Source organism: Anomaloglossus baeobatrachus, chromosome 1 (genome assembly GCF_048569485.1).
Source record: "Anomaloglossus baeobatrachus isolate aAnoBae1 chromosome 1, aAnoBae1.hap1, whole genome shotgun sequence".
Classification (NCBI taxonomy): domain Eukaryota; kingdom Metazoa; phylum Chordata; class Amphibia; order Anura; family Aromobatidae; genus Anomaloglossus; species Anomaloglossus baeobatrachus.
Genome location: NC_134353.1, coordinates 930,060,650 through 930,079,678, shown reverse-complemented (window position 1 = coordinate 930,079,678; position 19,029 = coordinate 930,060,650). Strand labels below are relative to the sequence as shown.

Here is a 19,029-nt window from a genome sequence, read left to right as displayed (position 1 = left end):
GTGACTCTCAAGAGGAGAGGTCACAGGTTAGGAGCTGGGCTCCTTGAGTACTAGGTGGCAGACGTTGGTCTGGGCCTGGTAGGAGCTGTAACCCCGGTCGCAGGGGATCGTGTCAAGGGGCACAGATTGCCGAGGAGGGCCTTGAGCTATCTCCGGGCAGGGGCCAGGGAACAACGGGGTACGCGGACCCTAGGCCAGGAAGTAGCTTCAAGCGTCCTGGTAATTTACTCGACAGGGGTGAAGTCTTCAAGATTCATCCCTCACCCGCTCCAAAATCGGGGTACTAGCGCACCGATGGGATAGGACTTTCCCTGACACAGTCCACAGAAATCCCGAGCGTGAACCCTGAGAGCAAGCTCACTCCGTTAGCCATACGGATGAGCGGGACCTGACTAGTTCCACACCACAGGGTCCAAACAGTGAACAAGGTGCCACGGAAAAGGCATTCTAACAAGCAACACCAAGGACACGGATCCAAGCGTGCTCCCTCCTTGCTGCAGCGGTGCTCAGAATTCTGGTTTACAAGCTGTCAGTGTCATTATTCTTGGACTGAGTGAGTACGCAGAAACCCTTCCTTTTCCCAACGGCATCCCACACTCCTGCACCACCAACATCGGGCCCCGGGGCACAAACCCCCTACCCATGGAGGAATTAAACACCTTGCTGCCGTACCATCGCCACCAGGCTCCCCCTCTCCCCAACAGCAGCGGTGGTATCCCACCTTACCACGCACCGTGGGTGGCGTCACGAACTTCTAACTCCCCTGTACATACTCCCCTTTTCAAACTTGAGTGTCCGCACAAACACCCGGGTCCGGAGACCCCTCGAGCCACCGCGGTTCCGGATCCGAGCGGCTCGGCCGCTGGCACGGGGGCGGTACAGTAAAACTTACAGTTCTGAGCCAGCAGCAAGCAGTCACTGACAACTGACATGGGAAGAGGTCCCGGTAGTCAGATCAGGCTAGTTTTACACTTGCGTTGAATGGTATCCGTTGCATTGCGTTGTGTTACGGATGCAATGGATGTGTTGCATATAGTGGCACAACGGATGCAACGGATCGTACAAAACAACGGAAAGCTTTTTTTTTTTTATTTTTTTTTCTTATTTACAGTTTTACTGGCAGCAGACTATTGTGAACGATCAGCTGATCACCCGGCTGCCGGGCGCTCAGCTGATCGATCTCACATACCGGCTGCCGGGCGCTCAGCTGAGCGCTCTCACATGCCGGCGGCCGGGCGCTCAGCTGAGAGCTCTCACATACCGGCGGCCGGGCGCTCAGCTGATCGCTCTCACATGCCGGCTGCTGGGCGCTCAGCTGAGCTCTCACATGCCGGCGGCCGGGCGCTCAGCTGAGCTCTCACATGCCGGCGGCCGGGCGCTCAGCTGAGCGCTCTCACATGCCGGCGGCCGGGCGCTCAGCTGAGAGCTCTCACATACCGGCGGCTGGGCGCTCAGCTGATCGCTCTCACATGGCGGCGGCCGGGCGCTCAGCTGAGCACTCTCACATGCCGGCGGCCGGGCGCTCAGCGGAGCGCTCTCACATGCCGGCGGCCGGGCGCTCAGCGGAGCGCTCTCACATGCCGGCGGCCGGGTGCTCAGTAGAGCGCTCTCACATGCCGGCGGCCGGGCGCTCAGCGGAGCGCTCTCACATGCCGGCGGCCGGGTGCTCAGCTGAGCGCTCTCACATGCCGGCGGCCGGGCGCTGAGCTGAGCGCTCTCACATGCCGGCGGCCGGGCGCTCAGCTGAGCGCTCTCACATACCGGCGGCCGGGCGCTCAGCTGAGAGCTCTCACATGCCGGCTGCCGGGCGCTCAGCTGAGCTCTCACATGCCGGCTGCCGGGCGCTCAGCTGAGCTCTCACATGCCGGCTGCCGGGCGCTCAGCTGAGCTCTCACATGCCGGCGGCCGGGCGCTCAGCTCAACGTTCGGCCACCGAGAAACAAAATAAAGTTTTTGTGATTTAAAAAAAAAAAATGAGCATGCACAGTGAAAAATAAAGGTTTCTGCCGCTCAAAAAAACGTTACATGCTGCGTTCCCTCCACCCGACGCAGTGTCAAAATAACGACGCTGCGTCGTCCAGCGGATGCAACGCTGACACTTGCGTTACAGTGCGTCGTCCATACAAGTCTATGGAGAATAGCGCAGTGCATTAGCGGACTGCGCTATTCCCCATAGTGACGGACTGTGCTGAATGCAAGTGTGAAAGTAGCCTCACTGTGCTTGGTCAGTCAGTCTGACTGGCTGATCACAGCATGATTGTGCGGTGGGTGCCAAAGTATCAGCACTTCCTGCATGATCACCGCCAGAGCTGATTAACCCCTGTAGATGCCACGATCAATAGTCACACAGCATTTAGAAGCTTGTGAGAGGGCGGGGACTCCCTCTGCCACCCCCATAGGCATTACCATTATGAAATCAGGGGGAGCCGATGGTTGTCATGGCACCCGGACATCAAGGAATGACCTCCTGATGTCCCAGGTATGGTGGCCTGTTAGACCCAGCCATAGGCAGGGTCTAACATCCCTTTTATCAGTGTAATCTCACAGGTTTCATGTATTGCAATGCAGGAAACCAGTGATCATAGAAATAAGAGTTACTGTCCCATAGAGGGACTAAGAAAAAAAAAGAAAATATATAAACCTCCTCCCTCCCCCCACAAGATAAAGAACTAAAAATATTACACCAATAAATATGAATATTTATGTATAAACAAAAATAACCAAATAATGTACAAATGTTTAGTATCGCCGCGTCCAGAACAACACAATCTATAAAACTGTCCCAAAATAGTACCACTAAAAACGTCATCTTGTCCCGCAAATATATATCAAATTGACACTGGTCAGAATTGAGTGGCTCAGTTCTTAAAGAGTTAAAGGTGAGGAGTGTGCACCATAACCACTGTCTCTCCCTATCAAATCTCCATTATAGCTTAAGAAACGCTCCCTCTATATTTTGTCCTCACACCGCCATTTTTCCGAAGCCTGAACGCTATTGTCTGTGTTGCGCATGCGGAAGTCACGTGACGAGAAGCATAGTCTCCTACGTAAAGGACGCGTACGTAGTAACGTGAAAAATCTGCCAGCGAGAAAAATGGCGGCGCTGGATCAGCGTCACGTGGTCCGGCATGCTACCTCTTTGCATTGTGGGGATTAGAGAACAGCCAGGGCCCGGCGTGACGCGGCAGAAACGAGCGAGTGCAGCAGCCGGTGGATACAGGAAGCAGTGAGGGAACATGGTGGGGGTGAAGGTGATCGGGGGAGACGCGGAATTCCAGCCGGAGCTGAGCGCCGCCGGATCCAGGCTCAGTGTGGTGAAGTTCACCATGAGAGGGTGAGAAGGGCAGAGCGCCGGGGACGGACGCTGGGAGTATAGTGCGTGACCGGCAGCAGGGCAGGCCAATGGGTCTCCGTACCCTAATGTGTGTGCAGAACAGTGAGTGCAGCTCTGGAGTATACCATAGGCTCAGTAATGTATGCACACAGTGACTGCACCAGCAGAATAGTGAGTGCAGCTCTGGAGTATAATACAGGATATAACTCAGGATCAGTAATGTATGTACACAGTGACTGCACCAGCAGAATAGTGAGTGCAGCTCTGGAGTATAATACAGGATATAACTCAGGATCAGTACAGGATAAGTAATGTAATGTATGTACACAGTGACTGCACCTGCAGAATAGTGAGTGCAGCTCTGGAGTATAATACAGGATATAACTCAGGATCAGTACAGGATAAGTAATGTAATGTATGTACACAGTGACTGCACCAGCAGAATAGTGAGTGCAGCTCTGGAGTATAATACAGGATGTAACTCAGGATCAGTACAGGATCAGTAATGTAATGTATGTACACAGTGACTGCACCAGCAGAATAGTGAGTGCAGCTCTGGAGTATAATACAGGATGTAACTCCGGATCTGTGTAGGATCAGTAATTATGTACACAGTGACTGCACCAGCAGAATAGTGAGTGCTGCTCTGGAGTATACTATAGGCTCAGTAATGTATGCACATAGTGACTGCACCAGCAGATTAGTGAGTGCTGCTCTGGAGTATACTATAGGCTCAGTAATGTATGCACATAGTGACTGCACCAGCAGATTAGTGAGTGCAGCTCTGGAGTATAATACAGGAGGTAACTCAGGAACAGTACAGGATCAGTAATGTAATGTATGTACACAGTGACTGCACCAGCAGAATAATGAGTGCAGCTCTGGAGTATAATACAGGATGCACCGCAGGATCAGTAATGTAATGTATGTACACAGTGTGGTGCATTCTGGGAGTTGTAGTCCTCCATGTGCCCGCTGAGCAGTAGTAGTGCCGCTCGTCCCTCCGCTCACCATGTTGCGTGCACAGTCAGGTCTGAGTCCCGGCTGCTGATCTGGGCTTAGTAATTAGTTGTTTGCTTCCTCTAATCCCTCGTTAGTGGATTGCTGCTGTCGCCTCCTCTGTTGCTTTCCTCTTTATTTTGGTGCGGTGCTCTCTCATTTCTCGCGGTCTCTTTCTTTCAGGTGCGCCCCATGTGTGCGGATAGCGCCGGTGTTCACATCACTCAGCAATAAGTATCCACAAGCTGTGTTTCTGGAAGTAGATGTACATCAGTGCCAAGTAAGTGACCCGCACCCGACTCCGGGGCTCTGCCTGCTCCCGTCTATCCTATGGTCCTCTGGTCATTCACTTTTGTCCTGTGTGTAGCAACAACTTCAGGCCGATTTCCAGCAATACTCTTTTATGGCCAGGCTGTTCTTATGTCACTGAGAGATCAGCACAAATGAGGCTGAAGAGCTGTCTTAGATCGGAAGCCTCTGCCACTCCAGCTCTATTGTTTGCCCAGTGCCATCTATTCTTGCTTGACTGACTGATCCTTTATCTAAAGTCACACAGCAAAGAGGCTGTCAGGGAGGAGGCAGCTGCACTGGGCGGGTAATAGAGCTGGAGTGACAGAGGTTTCAGATCTAAAAACAAGTCTGAAGAACTATTTGTACATCTGAAGCCTCTGCCACACCAGCTCTATCGCTCGTCCAGCGCCGCCACCTCCTACTTGACTGATTGCTCCTTTGTCTGAAGTCACATAGCAAAGAAGCTGTCATGGAGGAGGAAGGCGGTGGCAGCTCTGGGTGAGCAATAGAGCTGGAATGACGGACTTCAGATCTAGAACTAGCTGTTCAGTTTAATTTGTAGATCTGAAGCCTTTGTCACTCCAGCTCTATTGCTTGCCAGTGCTGCCGCCTCCTGTTTTACTGAGAAATCCTTTTTCTGAAGTCACCCATCATAGAGGCTCAGTCAAGCAGGAAGAGGTGGCGCTGGGCGGGGAATAGAGCTGGAGTGACAAGTTTCATATCTACAAATGAGGCTGAAGAGCTATTTGTAGATCTGAAGTCTCCGTCCCTGCAGCTGTTTTTCCCACACAGTGCTGCCTCCTCCCGCCTGACTGATGGATCCTTTTGTCTCAAGAGGCTGTCATTCAGGCGGGAACAGGTGGGGCTGGGTGGGAAATAGAGCTGGAGTTATAGGTTTCAGATCTACAAGTGAGACTGAACAGCTATTTTGTAGATCTGAAGTCCGTCACTCCAGCTCTATTGCTTGCTCAGTGCCATCTTTTTTGCTTGACTGACGGATCCTTTATCTCAAGTCGCACAGCAAAGAGGCTGTCAGGGAGGAGGCGGCGGCACGGGGCAAGTAAAAGACCTGGAGTGACAGAGGTTTCAGATCTACAAAAGAGACTGAAGAACTAATTGTAGATCTGAATCCTCTGCCACACCAGCTCTATTGCTCGCCCAACACCTTCTCCTATTTGACTGACAGCTCCATTGTCTAAAGTTACACAGCAAAGACTGTCAGTTAGGGATGAAGGAAGAGGCGGTGCTGGACGGGGGAATAGAGCTGGAGTGACGGAGACTTCAGATTTACAAATATAGCTTCAGCCTTATTTGCTTATCACACACTGATTTCTCAGTGATGGAGGAGGGGATTGGCCATGTAATAGTATTGCTGGGCTTTGAATGACCTTTATGCACATATAAATACTTTGTGGAGGTGAAATCCTGCTGTAGATTCCCTTTGAACTGAATGGTTAAAATCCGCACCAAAAAGTGCAATTCTGCATTGAGAATTGATGTACTGTGAATAACCCCCCCCCACCAAAAAAAACCCCCCAGATTCCATCCATAAGAATACCCTCCAAAAAATGTAGCACTTCTAGGTGATTGAATTAAAACTTCCTTTTTTGCTTTAGAAAAAAACAAACAAAAAAAAAAACCTGAACCAAGGGCCCCTGAAGAGGATAAGTGTCGAAACATGTGTCGGGGTGGGAGGGGCTCAGACCCTGATACACTTTCCACTGTAGCATTATTTATAAGTATTGACTGGTTTCTACATTTAGACCTCTTGCCTTTTTTCTTGCTGTCAGGGAATCGGCATGGTGGAATGTGGGTTGTTACTAATGGGCTCTTTATTGCAGGATAATAATAATAATTGTTCTATACTAACATTTTCTATATTTTTCCTACTGATTCTGCCTTGTAGTCATTGAATAAGGAAGCCCACTTATTTTACGGGTGCGTGATTCCAGAAGCACGTGCTGGGGCCCTAGAGTGTGCGATTTGAAATTTTTGCTCTTTTAACCTCTACTGCGTGTTTTGTTTCTAGTGTATAAATAGTCACTACACCCAGAGATGAATTCCCAGAGGGGTGTAAATTATAATATGAGTTCACTTGAGGGGGTTTTCCACTGTTTAGGCACATCAGGGGGCTCTGCAAATAAAATCCGCAAACTATTCTAGAAAAATGTGCGCAAAAGTCATAGGGCGCTTCTTCCCTCTGGTGCAGCCAAAGAGTACTGTACAGTCACATGTGGGGCATTGCCACGTTTTGGAGAAATTGTGTAATAAGTTTTGGGGCCTTTTTTTTAACCTATTACCTTTGTGAAAATAAAAAAATCTGGGGCTAAAACCGTATTTTAGTGATTTTTAAAAATGCAATTATTAGCTCTTTACCACAGAATGGTATCAAATTCTTTGACATCTTTGGTGTCAATATCCCCACTGCATCACTAGATGAATTCACTGAGGGGTGCAGTTTGTAAAATGGGGTCACTTGTGGGGGTTTCTGCTGTTCTGGCACCTCAAGGGCTCTGCCAATGTGACATGATCATCCCAGCAAAATCTGCATCTCAATATGGCGCTTCTCCCTTCTTTACTTTGCCTGAAATGTAGTTTCCACCACATGTAAAATATCGGCGAACTCGGGAGAAATTACGTAACAAATTATATGGTCCATTTTCTCTTAATAGCCTTTTTGAAATTAAAAACATTGGGCTGAAACAACATTTTAGTGGAAGCAACTTTAATTTTTAATTTCCGCAGCCCAATCTTGCAGAATTCTATGGATCATTTGTGGGATTAAAATACTCACTACACCCCTAGATGAATTCCTCAAGAGGTGTGCCTTCCAAAATGTGGTCACATGTGGAGGGTGTTTGCTTTTTTTCCCCACCTTAGCAAGTTTTCAAATGTGACATGACACCTGCAGTATTCTGTTCTTGCCAAATCTGCGCTCAAATGGCGCTCCGTCCCTTCCAAGCCCTGCCGTGCACCCAAACAGTAGTTTTCCACCACATATGGGGTATCGTTGTACTCAGAAGAATTTGGAAAACAAATTGGGCGGTGCTTTTCCTTCTGTTATCTCAATTTTTGTCTTATTTGTCTCCATTTTTGTTTTCTTTTTAGGGGACAGCTGCAGCCAATAACATATCGGCAACCCCCACCTTTTTATTCTTTCGAAATAAAGTGAAAATCGACCAGTACCAGGGGGCAGACGCCGCCGGCCTCGAAGAAAAGATCAAACAGCACCTAGAAAATGATCCCGGGAACAACGAGGACACAGATATTCCCAAAGGCTACGTACGTAATAATACAATGATGATTTGCCCTCGCCGGCGCCCTACTTGTTGCGTTGCCCTTTCCGGCGCCCTACTTGTTGCGTTGCCCTTTCCGGCGCCCTACTTGTTGCGTTGCCCTTTCCGGCGCCCTACTTGTTGCGTTGCCCTTTCCGGCGCCCTACTTGTTGCGTTGCCCTTTCCGGCGCCCTACTTGTTGCGTGGCCCTTTCCGGCGCCCTACTTGTTGCGTGGCCCTTTCCGGCGCCCTACTTGTTGCGTGGCCCTTTCCGGCGCCCTACTTGTTGCGTGGCCCTTTCCGGCGCCCTACTTGTTGCGTGGCCCTTTCCGGCGCCCTACTTGTTGCGTTGCCGGCGCTCACAGGTCCCTCTTGCTGGTGCCGCTGTATAAAGGAATTTGATGGAAGCAGTGGTTGATCATACACGCTGCCGCTATTCTAGGCTGCAGAGGTTTATAGAATCATGCAACCACGAAGTCTCGATCACCACTCCACTTAAACACCACCTACCTGTATAAATCCTGAGCCCCCCAATATAGTATTCAGTGGGGATCCACATGGCTGGGCCCCCAACACTTGGGGGTGTTTTGACTGCAAACACCTTGATTTGAAAGCACCTCTTCCGCCTTTGTTTCAGCGCTGGAGTGGTGCCTTTTAACCTAAGGTCCCTCCCCATACTCATATATTCGCCCTCCTACGTTTTCATCCTATTTTTGGCCTCGCTCTAGTCCTGCAGCGCCATCTTGTGCTTGTAACTTCTGACTGACCGGGAGAAGTTACGTCGTAAAGTCTGAGATAAAGTCTATGAGAGTCAGAACGAGGCTCTCATAGACTCTTAACGATTTGTGACTTCTGGCACGCTCCATGAAACATTGGAGCTGCTGTCAGGTGACAAATCACAGAGACCGATCGGAGCAATGGAAGATGAAGCAGCCTAAAGTTGAGTATAAGACGCAGGGCGGGGGACTTGGATTTAAAGCACCAATCCAGCTATGGTTAAAGCACCATTGTGGGATTTTTTTCAATCTACTGTACTAGTTTTTATATATATTATTTTTTTTTTTTCTTTTTAATTTGCCCTTTTTTCCTATTTCTCATGACTTTCACTCCTCACCATTTCCTTGCAGATGGACTTAATGCCCTTCATCAATAAAGCTGGGTGTGAATGTCTTAACGAGAGCGACGACCACGGGTTTGAAAACTGTTTACGGAAAGATCCGACGTACCTAGAATCGGACTGCGATGAGCAGGTGAGTGGCGGCACTTTCCACGGCACACACCCTTATTTGTGGTGGGGAGCAGATTGGTGACCTGACGCTTACCCCCATGTGCTTCTCTATGGGGAAGGATTTTATACTTGTGCCCCCTTCTTTGCAATTCCTCGTGTGCATGGGACCTTGGTGGATGATAGCGCCTGCCATTAGTCATGGAGATTATGGCCGTGGTGGCATCATGTTCAGCAGAAAGAACTTATGGAGAAAACCCAATCATCTAGGGAAATGCGGGTATTAAAGGGAACCTGTCACCAGTTTTTTGGCCTATAAGCTGCGGCCACCACCAGTGGGCTCTTATATACGGCATTCTAACATGCTGTATATAAGAAACTCTGTAAATGGGACTTTCTATACAAAGTCCTCAAAAACCAGCGCTAGAAAAGGGTTATAACATTTTAAAAAGTTTTTATTATCAATTTGTTGCTATCCTTGTTCTAGATAAGATAAGAAAAATAAACCACAGTACATAGATAAGAAAAAATAATAAATAGTGAATAAAAATATTAATAATAAATCAAATTATCACAGCAGGCTTTCTCTGAATAGTCTGTTGTAATGCCCCGGCCGGTGGCAAAACAACCAACTATAATAGTATGGTATAATGGTGGTGTAAAACAGATACCATATAAAACCGGATCAAGCTAACGCTGTAATCTGTAGAGGGTCCAGAGTGATTTAATAGCAATTTGCAGTATATGCATATAATTTACAACGTTCCAGGTGCCTCCAGATGAAGTGGAGAGACCGCTCTCCGGTCAGTCTAAGCCGACAATGTGGTAGGGCACCGGTTCATATAGTTATTCCAACAGGTTTTTTTTACCTGCAGCTTGATTTGGGCAGGAATCCCCGCAGATCTAGTTGCTGCACACACCTCCTTTGTAACTGGAGCCGTTTCAATGCAGGATTCCCCTGTCAGAGCTTCCAGAGCGAACAGTGCAGAGACGGTGAACCGCAATATAGTGCTGGCTCTAAGGAGGGGTACAGTTGGTACAGATGTCCCCTATTACCGCTTCCAGAGCAAACTGAGCAGAGCCGATAACGCTAAGCAGAGCTGGCTCTAATGAGAGATGTAAAATAAGCAGTCCAGGAGTCTCCTATTAGCGCTTCCAGAGCAAGCGGAGCAAAGCTGACAAAGCACTATATGGTGCTGGCTCCAAGGAGGAATAGAATTTAAGCACAGATTGCAGCTTCTCCAACTCTTCAAGTGGCAGCCTGGGCAGTCACCTTAATAGGCTGATCTGATCCACACGAGGGAGAAGTCGCTAGAAAGAGTGTCGCCACACAAGATGAGCTGAGCAAAGTCCACATCCGACGCGCGTTTCGGGGGTGTTACCGGTCCCCTTCCTCAAGGATCAAGCCTGCTGTGATAATTTGATTTATTATTATTTTTATTCACTATTATTTTTTTCTTATCTATGTACTGTGGTTTATTTTTCTTATCTTATCTAGAACAAGGATAGCAACAAATTGATAATAAAAACTTTTTAAATGTTATAACCCTTTTCTAGCGCTGGTTTTTGAGGACTTTGTATAGAAAGTCGCATTTATAGAGTTTGTGATATCAGGCAAATTGAAGGGGTCACTTTGTCATTTAACCTAGCTGCAAGAGTCTAAGGGTTATTAGGTCAAGCGCTGACAATTGCCTACGGGCAGTTTACGTTAAATTTTGCTGTATATAAGAGCCCAGGCCGCTGTGAGAACATAAAAATCACTTTATAATACTCACCTAAACCAGTCGCTGCGGTGCTGGTTGGCCCGGTGGGTGTCTGTTCTCCGGGACCGGCGCCTCCTCTCTCGGCCATCTTGCTCCTCCGTCTTCTGAAGCCTGGGTGCATGACGCGTCAACGTCATACACACTCGCCAGCACTGAGGTCCTGCGCAGGCGCACTTTGATCTTTCCTGCTCAGGCCAGATCAAAGTATTGTAGTGCGCCTGCGCAGGACCTCAGTGCCGGTGAGTGTGTATGACGTGGATGCATCATGCACCCAGGCTTCAGAAGACAAAGGAGGCGCCGGTCCCGGAGAACAGCGCCGCCAACCAGCACCGCAGCGACCGGTTTAGGTGAGTATTATAAAGTGTTTATGTTCTCACAGTGGCCTGCACTCTTATATACAGCATTCTAACATGCTGTAAATAAAAGAGTCCACTGGTGGTGGCCGCAGCTTATAGGCCATAAAACTGGTGACAGGTTCCCTTTAAAGGGCACAGATCATTTCCAATTTGGGAGGTATGTCTTATCTCCAACTACCTGCCTCTTAGTTCTTAGCCCCGTAGGGAAAAATAATAAAAGTCCAGGGACAACCCCTTCCCAACATGTGCATCAATTTGTTTTGTTTTTTTTTAAGTCACATAGCTAATAAAAAAAAGTGGAATAAAATGCGATCAAAAAGGCATATGTAAATTAAAAATGGATCTGAAAACGTTATCTTGTCCCGCAAAATTAAAGCCGCCATAGAGCTCCGTTGGTTAAAAGATTAAAAAATCTATAGTTCTTAGAATACATCAATGAATTTTTTTTTTTTTTTGTATAACATTTTTTTTATGGTGTAAATGCAACAAAACAAAAAAATATAAATGTAGTATCGCTCTAATCTTACGGACCCGAATAATAAAGCTGTCTTATCACTTTTACCGCACAGTGAACGGCATAAAAAAAACAAAAAAAAAAACAATTCCTGAATTGATGTTTCTTCTTGGTTCTGTCTCACAAAAAAAACAACATAATAGAAAGCGATCAAAAAAATGTTGTTGGCCAAAATGGTACCAATAAAAACTCCGAATCATCCCGCAAAATCAAGCCCCCTCATGACTGTTGGCAGACAAAATAAAAAAAAAATGTAGCCTCCAAAATTTGGTAATCTGGCCTGTGGTTTAGCAGTGTCCATCTTTTTATGCAGCCTTTTAGATGTGCACAAAAGTGCGGTTATCAACAGTTTTGTTCACCTTTTTGAAAAGGACACCACTGAACGGAGGCCCACTCCCTTTTGAGCCCCCCAATGTGCCTAGATCAAAGTTATCGAACTTATCGTCCACATGTTTGGCATTGTTGTAGTGAGGAGAGCCTGCTTAATTTATGGGGTGCAGGTTTACAGAAACACTAGCTGGGTAGAATGTATGGGCACTACAATGTACTGGGCACTACAAGGGCTTAGTTGCAATTTTTAATTCAGCAACATTCATTGCGTTAGACTAAATGGATTATTTCCAGAGACCAATTCCTCACTAGACCCTTGAACTCCAAGAGGGGTGTAACGTCCGAAATTTGATCGCTAGAGGGGATTTCTTCTGTTCTGGCACTTAAGGGCTCTGCAAATGGAGTCTGCACACTATTCTAGGGAAAATCTGGGCTACAAAAATCCAAATGGTGCTCCATCCCTCCTTAGCCCTGCGGTGCGGCCAAACAGTACTGTGCTTTCCTATATGGGATATTGTCGCTTTCAGGACAAATTGGGTAACACACATGGGGCATTATTTATCTATTCCCTTTGTGAAAATTGGAAATCTGGGGTTAAAACAACATTTTAGTGGTTAAAAGGTAATTATTTTTTCTTCACCGCCCAATAGTACAACATTTTGGACACACCTGTAGTGGTCATATGCTCACTGTGCCCCTGGATGCATTCATTGAGGGGTGCAGTTTGTAAAATGGGGTCACTTGTGGTGGGTTTCTGTTGTTCTAGCTCTATCAATATGACATGATACCTGCAAACCATGCCAACTAAATCTGAGCTCAAATCTGGCGCTCCTTCCCTTCTGACCTTCAACAGTAGTTTTCAACCACATATGGAGTTTTAGTGTACTCAGGAGAAATTGTGTAACAAATTCTGTGGTCTCTTTTCTCCTATTATTCTTTTTGAAAAATGAGACTTTAGGGCCAAAGCAATATTTTAGTGGAAAAATTGGATTTTTTTTTTTTTTTTTTTTTATGTTCACAGTCCAAAGTTACACAATCCTATGACTCCTCCTGAGGGTTAGAATTGCTCACTTCTCCCCTAGATAAATTCCTTGAGGGGTGTAGTTTCCAGAATGGGTTCACTTGTGGGGGTTTTCTGCTGTTTTGGTGTTTCAGGGGATCTTCATATGACATGACGTACACTAATGATTCCAGCCAAAATGTGCTCCAAAATTTAAATAGCGCTTAATTCCTGAGCTGTTGCCACTTGGGGATGGTACAAGACATCCGTGAAGTGTTGTTTTTTTTTTTTTTTTTTTTTTTGTTTTTTTTTTGGATGGTCCTGTGACATCATGACGTACGTCTCGCTGCAGGATCTTTTAGGCTCATGTGGTGCCCAGGACGGCGGGACCAGCTGCTGCCTTAGAGGGACGGACTGGACGCTGGACCCGGGCAGCGCAAATCGAATTGTTCATCTGTAGTCGTTACTTTTCTGTGAGTTATAGGATTATTTTGTTCTTTTTGGAAATATATCCAATCTTTTTATTTTTTTTGCCCCTTTCTTGTCCCTCAGCTCCTGATCACTGTAGCTTTCAACCAGCCGGTAAAGTTGTACTCCATGAAGCTACAAGGTCCAGACAACGGTAAGTGTATGACGCGTTTTTCATGCAGCGTGTTTCTGTAAAGTCTGTATATAAAACCTGTATTGCTCCTGCCCTGGTACTACAGAAGGTGCACGAGAGTCATACGAAGTATCTTCATAATGGAGATCATCTAAAGGACACCTCTGAGCAGGACTTCTCAGGCTGCGGTACAAGCTTCCTCCATTCAGGCCTCCATCAGTTTGTTTTTCATATACTTGTTTTAATAATAGTCTCCTGTGGGACATCAGGGAGTGGGGAAGCAGCCCCTTTCTCCACCAGTGTGACATCTGTGAGGGAGGAAGTAGCTCCACCTTCTCCTGTGAGAGAGGAAATACCACCTTCTCCTCCACCCTTATGATGTCTGTATGGGAGGGAGTAGCCACCTTCTCTGCCCCTGTGACCCCTGTGAAGGAGGAAGTAACCACCTTCTTCTCCGGCCGTGTGACGTCTGTGAGGGAAGAAGTAGCCACCTTTTCCGCCCATGTGACCTCTGAGAGGGAGGATGTAGCCACCTTCTGAAAACGAGGATGTAGCCACCTTCTTCTCTGCCTCGGTGATGTCTGAGAGGGAGGATGTAGCCACCTTCTTCTCTGCCTGGGTGATGTCTGAGAGGGAGGATGTAGCCACCTTCTGAAAACGAGGATGTAGCCACCTTCTTCTCTGCCTCGGTGATGTCTGAGAGGAAGGATGTAGCCACCTTCTTCTCTGCCTCGGTGATGCCTGAGAGGAAGGATGTAGCCACCTTCTCTGCCTCGGTGATGCCTGAGAGGAAGGATGTAGCCACCTTCTTCTCTGCCTGGGTGATGTCTGAGAGGAAGGATGTAGCCACCTTCTTCTCTGCCTGGGTGATGTCTGAGAGGAAGGATGTAGCCACCTTCTTCTCTGCCTCGGTGATGTCTGAGAGGAAGGATGTAGCCACCTTCTTCTCTGCCTCGGTGATGCCTGAGAGGAAGGATGTAGCCACCTTCTTCTCTGCCTCGGTGATGTCTGAGAGGAAGGATGTAGCCACCTTCTTCTCTGCCTCGGTGATGTCTGAGAGGAAGGATGTAGCCACCTTCTTCTCTGCCTCGGTGATGCCTGAGAGGAAGGATGTAGCCACCTTCTTCTCTGCCTCGGTGATGTCTGAGAGGAAGGATGTAGCCACCTTCTTCTCGCTGAAGATCTCTAGGTCTCATATGGCCATCTGCTTGGTCAGGATGAAAGTGTATGTTCTCTCTGTTGCACAGACATTTAAAGGTGGTTCTAGAACATAGTTATATCTACAGTATTGAAGGTAAATGAATGATTGCTGAGACTGATCCCAAGAACAGGAGGCGCTTAAAGAGGCTGGTCACTACTTTAACATTGATGGTCCATCCTTAGGATAGGTCATCAGTGTCTGATCGGCCGGGGTCCAACACATGGCGTTACCAGGTGTCGCATATCTGCCGATCAGACATAAATGACCTATCCTAAGGATAAACAATCAATGTTAAAGTAGTGGACAACCCCTTTTAATGTTGGATGTGTGAATGGATCGTTTATTGAGCATGTGTGACCACCACTTCTATGGAGTGACTGGAGCAGTGGTCGCACATGCTCAGTACAGCTTCATTCACATAGGGGACTTCAGTTTTCATGTTACACAATTTTATTCTTTACATCTTTATATCCCTTAGGGATCCTGAACCCTGAGATGGCTTGTTCTGCAATACTTTAAGACAGGCTGGAATACTGCTGATGACCTCCTATGCAGTAGGAGTACATACCTGGCAGACCCTAAGGGGCCTCCAGTAGACCCCTCCCGGCTGCCGTAACACAATTAACACCATGTGACCCTAAGTATTTCCGTCATCCAACTTCTGGTTCTAATTGCGGCAGTTAAATCCCTTAGATGCTGCTGTCAGCTGTGACTGCGGCGGCATCTAGGAGGTTTGACTCCAGAAATTGTAGTTGGCTCATATTTATCATCCGGAGAGTTGGCCTCAGTCCCGGCACATCTGCAATGTGCTAATATCTTCTTGGAGAGAGCCACAGACGTTCTCCACGCGTCTGACAATCCCCTATATCTGCTAATCTGACATTTGTATGATCACCACCATTGATGCCTGAAAAAAAAAATACCGTATTTTTCAAATTTTAAGACTCCATTTTCCTTCCAAAAATTTGGGAGGAAAATGAGGGGTGCGTCTTATAAGCCAAATGTAGCTTACCAGGTAATGGTGGAGAATGGTCACAGGAGGCAGCGGCGATGCTGTGGGCAGTGTGGCTTGCTATGTGATGGGCGGTGACACAGGGGTCATAGTGAGAATGTCAATAGTGTGGGCTTCAAATAATGGCGAGTGTTACGATTCAGGGACCGGGGAGGATCAAAAAATGCGGAATCCCAAAAAGGTAACAGAGTGGCTGGAAACTTAACGGACTGCAGACCTAATCCTGACACACAACTAGAAGAAGCCGTGGGATGAGCCTACGATGACATGGACTCCTCAACAAAACTGGAGAACTAAATAATCTCACAGATGGGGATATAGGAAAGCTAATCTGCCTCGAAGCAGTCCCCAAAGATGGATAGCCCCCCCACATGTAACGACTACAGTGATATAGAAAAACACAATACAAAGCCAGAAACAGGTTCAGCAAAGGTGAGGCCCAATCTATCTTTATAGGAAAGAATAGGAAAGAGCAACTGTCTGCAGCCGTAAAAAACCCTAATATATACCAGCACTTCTGATGTGGAAAAATCCTGAGGTCACACAACCTCTCCCCCACTGTATCAGGACTCGGATGTTACTGGGATCCAAAAACACTAATACAGATGAGGGACTGAATTAATACCAAGCATGTCAAACTCAATATCTTGCAGAATCATGGAGCTTTGTATACAGACACTCCCAGCAGGGAATGATCCCATTCCACCAAGAACTCCACACAGACAAAATAGCAATCAAGCCTTAGTATTAAAGCAGAAAAAAAAACACCAAGAAAGTAGAAAACAAACAGCAGAGGTACAAAGACCACTTATCTGAGAGGAGTTCTGGTAGTGAGCAGAGCTGATTACAGAATGTTCTTAACACACAGGAGACAATGACCACCGGCAAGTAACAGGAGAAAACTACTCAGTTATATAGCCCAATCTGACCCTGATTGCCTGTCCTCTGCAGGTGTGTGACTTTTATTCCACACATCAACTGCACCGCCAGCACTGACCACAAGAGGGAGCCCCAAACTGGAAAACGTATTCACAACAGGCGAGTACGCAGATTAAGCTCTTGGCTCATGATCTCTTCTGCACACGCAACTCCTCCAGCCCATTGATCTCCCAGCAGCGGACTTAAGGAAAATGGTGCTTGGAGGTGGCGCATGTGCAGATAAGATTTCGGCTTGTCATTGAACCGATAGCTCAATCTGCACACGTACTGATTCCCGGTGCCATTTCTTTGATGCCTGCACCGACAGTTTCTGGATGTTCCTGCCTCACAGGCACCACCACCCCTATCTCCTGTGACACCACCCCCCCTTCACGCTCTCTCACTGCCGCTGCCCCCTTCCCCGCTAAGACACCATAAGACGGACCCCCATATTATGTGTTTACTGTCTAAATTGGGGTGCGTCTTTATAAAACAAAAATTACGGTATATATTTTAAAAAAAAAGTCATTATGGAAAGGTAAAAATGAAGCACATTCCTTTCCGCAGGTCAAGGTCCAAAGTTTGTAAAAATCTTCATAAACCTCCCGCGCTCCATGGATTTTGACGAAGCCGTAAGGAGTGAACCGACCCAAGCGCTGGAATTGACGGCGGACGACATTAAGGAGGACGGCATCGTACAGCTCCGCTACGTGAAGTTCCAGAATGTAAACAGTGTAACGGTGAGTCTTGTGGTCGGTAATGTCCCAGATGGACCTTCCTTCCCAGCGTGGTGGCGAATGTGTTCAGCAATTTTAAGAATATCTCTCCTCTTACTCCATTGCTTTTTTGCAATTTTAATTCGTATTAACCTCTTCACCCCTGGGCAATTTTTTTTTTTTTTTTTTTTGTGCTTTTTGCTTTTCTTCTTCCGAGAGCCGTAACTTTTTTTATTTTTCTGTCAATCTTGCCATGAAGAAAGTGCGACATCTGTTTTTGGGATATTTTATTCAGTTTTCACTATATGGGAAAACTGATGTGTCAGTGCGATGCCTCAGGTCGGTACGAGTTCGATGATACTAAACATGTATAGGTTTACTTTTATCTAAGGGGTTAAAAATAAAAATCACAAGTTTGTCCAAAAAAAAGTGGCACACTTTTTCCGCAATTTCCGAAACCCGTAACGTTCTCATTTTTCGGGATTTGGGGCTCAGGGACGTCTTAATGTTTACGTGTCGAGCTGACGTTTTTCTAAGTACCATTTTGGCGCAGATGCTACGTTTTGATCACCTGTTATTGCAATTTGTGCAAAATTTGCGGCAACTAAAAACCGTAATTTTGGCGTTTGGAATTTTTTTGCCGCTTACCTATCAGATTAATTGATTTTATATTTTGATCGGGCATTTCTGAATGGAGCGATACCAAATGTGTTTCCTTTTTTTTTTACCCTTTACTTGCAAATGAGGGGGTGAAATGAACTTTTTTTTTTTTTAATAGTCCCCTTAAGAGGCTATAGAATTCAGCAATGTGATCACTTGTGCATTTCTGTAGATCACAGCTGCACAGCTCTGATCTGCAGAAATGCAGCTTTCCTCTCAAACATGGCGCTGTGATAGCAGTAAGAGGAAGTGAGCTATGATACCTACAGGAGTAATCACATGACCCTCTACTACGGTACCATTGCAACCATCGGCTCTACGTGATCATGTCGCGTGACTTCCGATGGCTGCCGGTGAGTGTGAGCTTACCACGGCAGGCATTTACATCACCCTTTCAGATTTTGACAGCAAAGGGGTTAAAAGGTGTGTGTGGATCACGAATCCACCTGCGCCTGAAAGCCGCACATGTCAGCCGTTCAAATCAGCTGACGTGTGTGGGAATCACCACCGGCTCACCGCAGCAGCCGGCGGTGGTTACCCTGACACAATCCATGATGTACCCAGTATGTCATGTGTCGTGAAGAGGTTAACATTTAACGTTGTTTTTGAGATATTAAGACTTTTTTTTTTTTTTTTTTTGATTTATATTTTCTTGTTTACAGCTGGTTGTTTAGGTGACAGACCACCTTTACAATCTAGCTTGTAAACACTGTGCTGAAGATGACTGGGATTAGCAGGTGTGGATCCTGGACAGTGGTTTACAAGCTTAATAAAAAAAGAACTTGTAAGCAGCTGCGCACGCTCTGTTGTCTAACAGCGGTGGTCAGTTTCCAA

General features: G+C 46.8%; 1 protein-coding gene across 1 annotated transcript in view; it reads left to right on the top strand.

Moving 5' to 3' along the window:
- Positions 1 to 3,085: 3,085 nt before the first annotated feature.
- TXNL1 (thioredoxin like 1) overlaps positions 3,086 to 19,029 on the top strand; it is a 47,453-nt gene continuing 31,509 nt past the window's right edge. The window contains exons 1-6 of the mRNA XM_075343382.1: positions 3,086 to 3,334; positions 4,517 to 4,613; positions 7,733 to 7,906; positions 9,027 to 9,149; positions 13,640 to 13,709; positions 17,387 to 17,559. Coding sequence (XP_075199497.1) covers positions 3,237 to 3,334; positions 4,517 to 4,613; positions 7,733 to 7,906; positions 9,027 to 9,149; positions 13,640 to 13,709; positions 17,387 to 17,559 — 735 coding nt within the window. The 5' untranslated portion in view covers positions 3,086 to 3,236. The remainder of the gene's footprint in view (positions 3,335 to 4,516; positions 4,614 to 7,732; positions 7,907 to 9,026; positions 9,150 to 13,639; positions 13,710 to 17,386; positions 17,560 to 19,029) is intronic.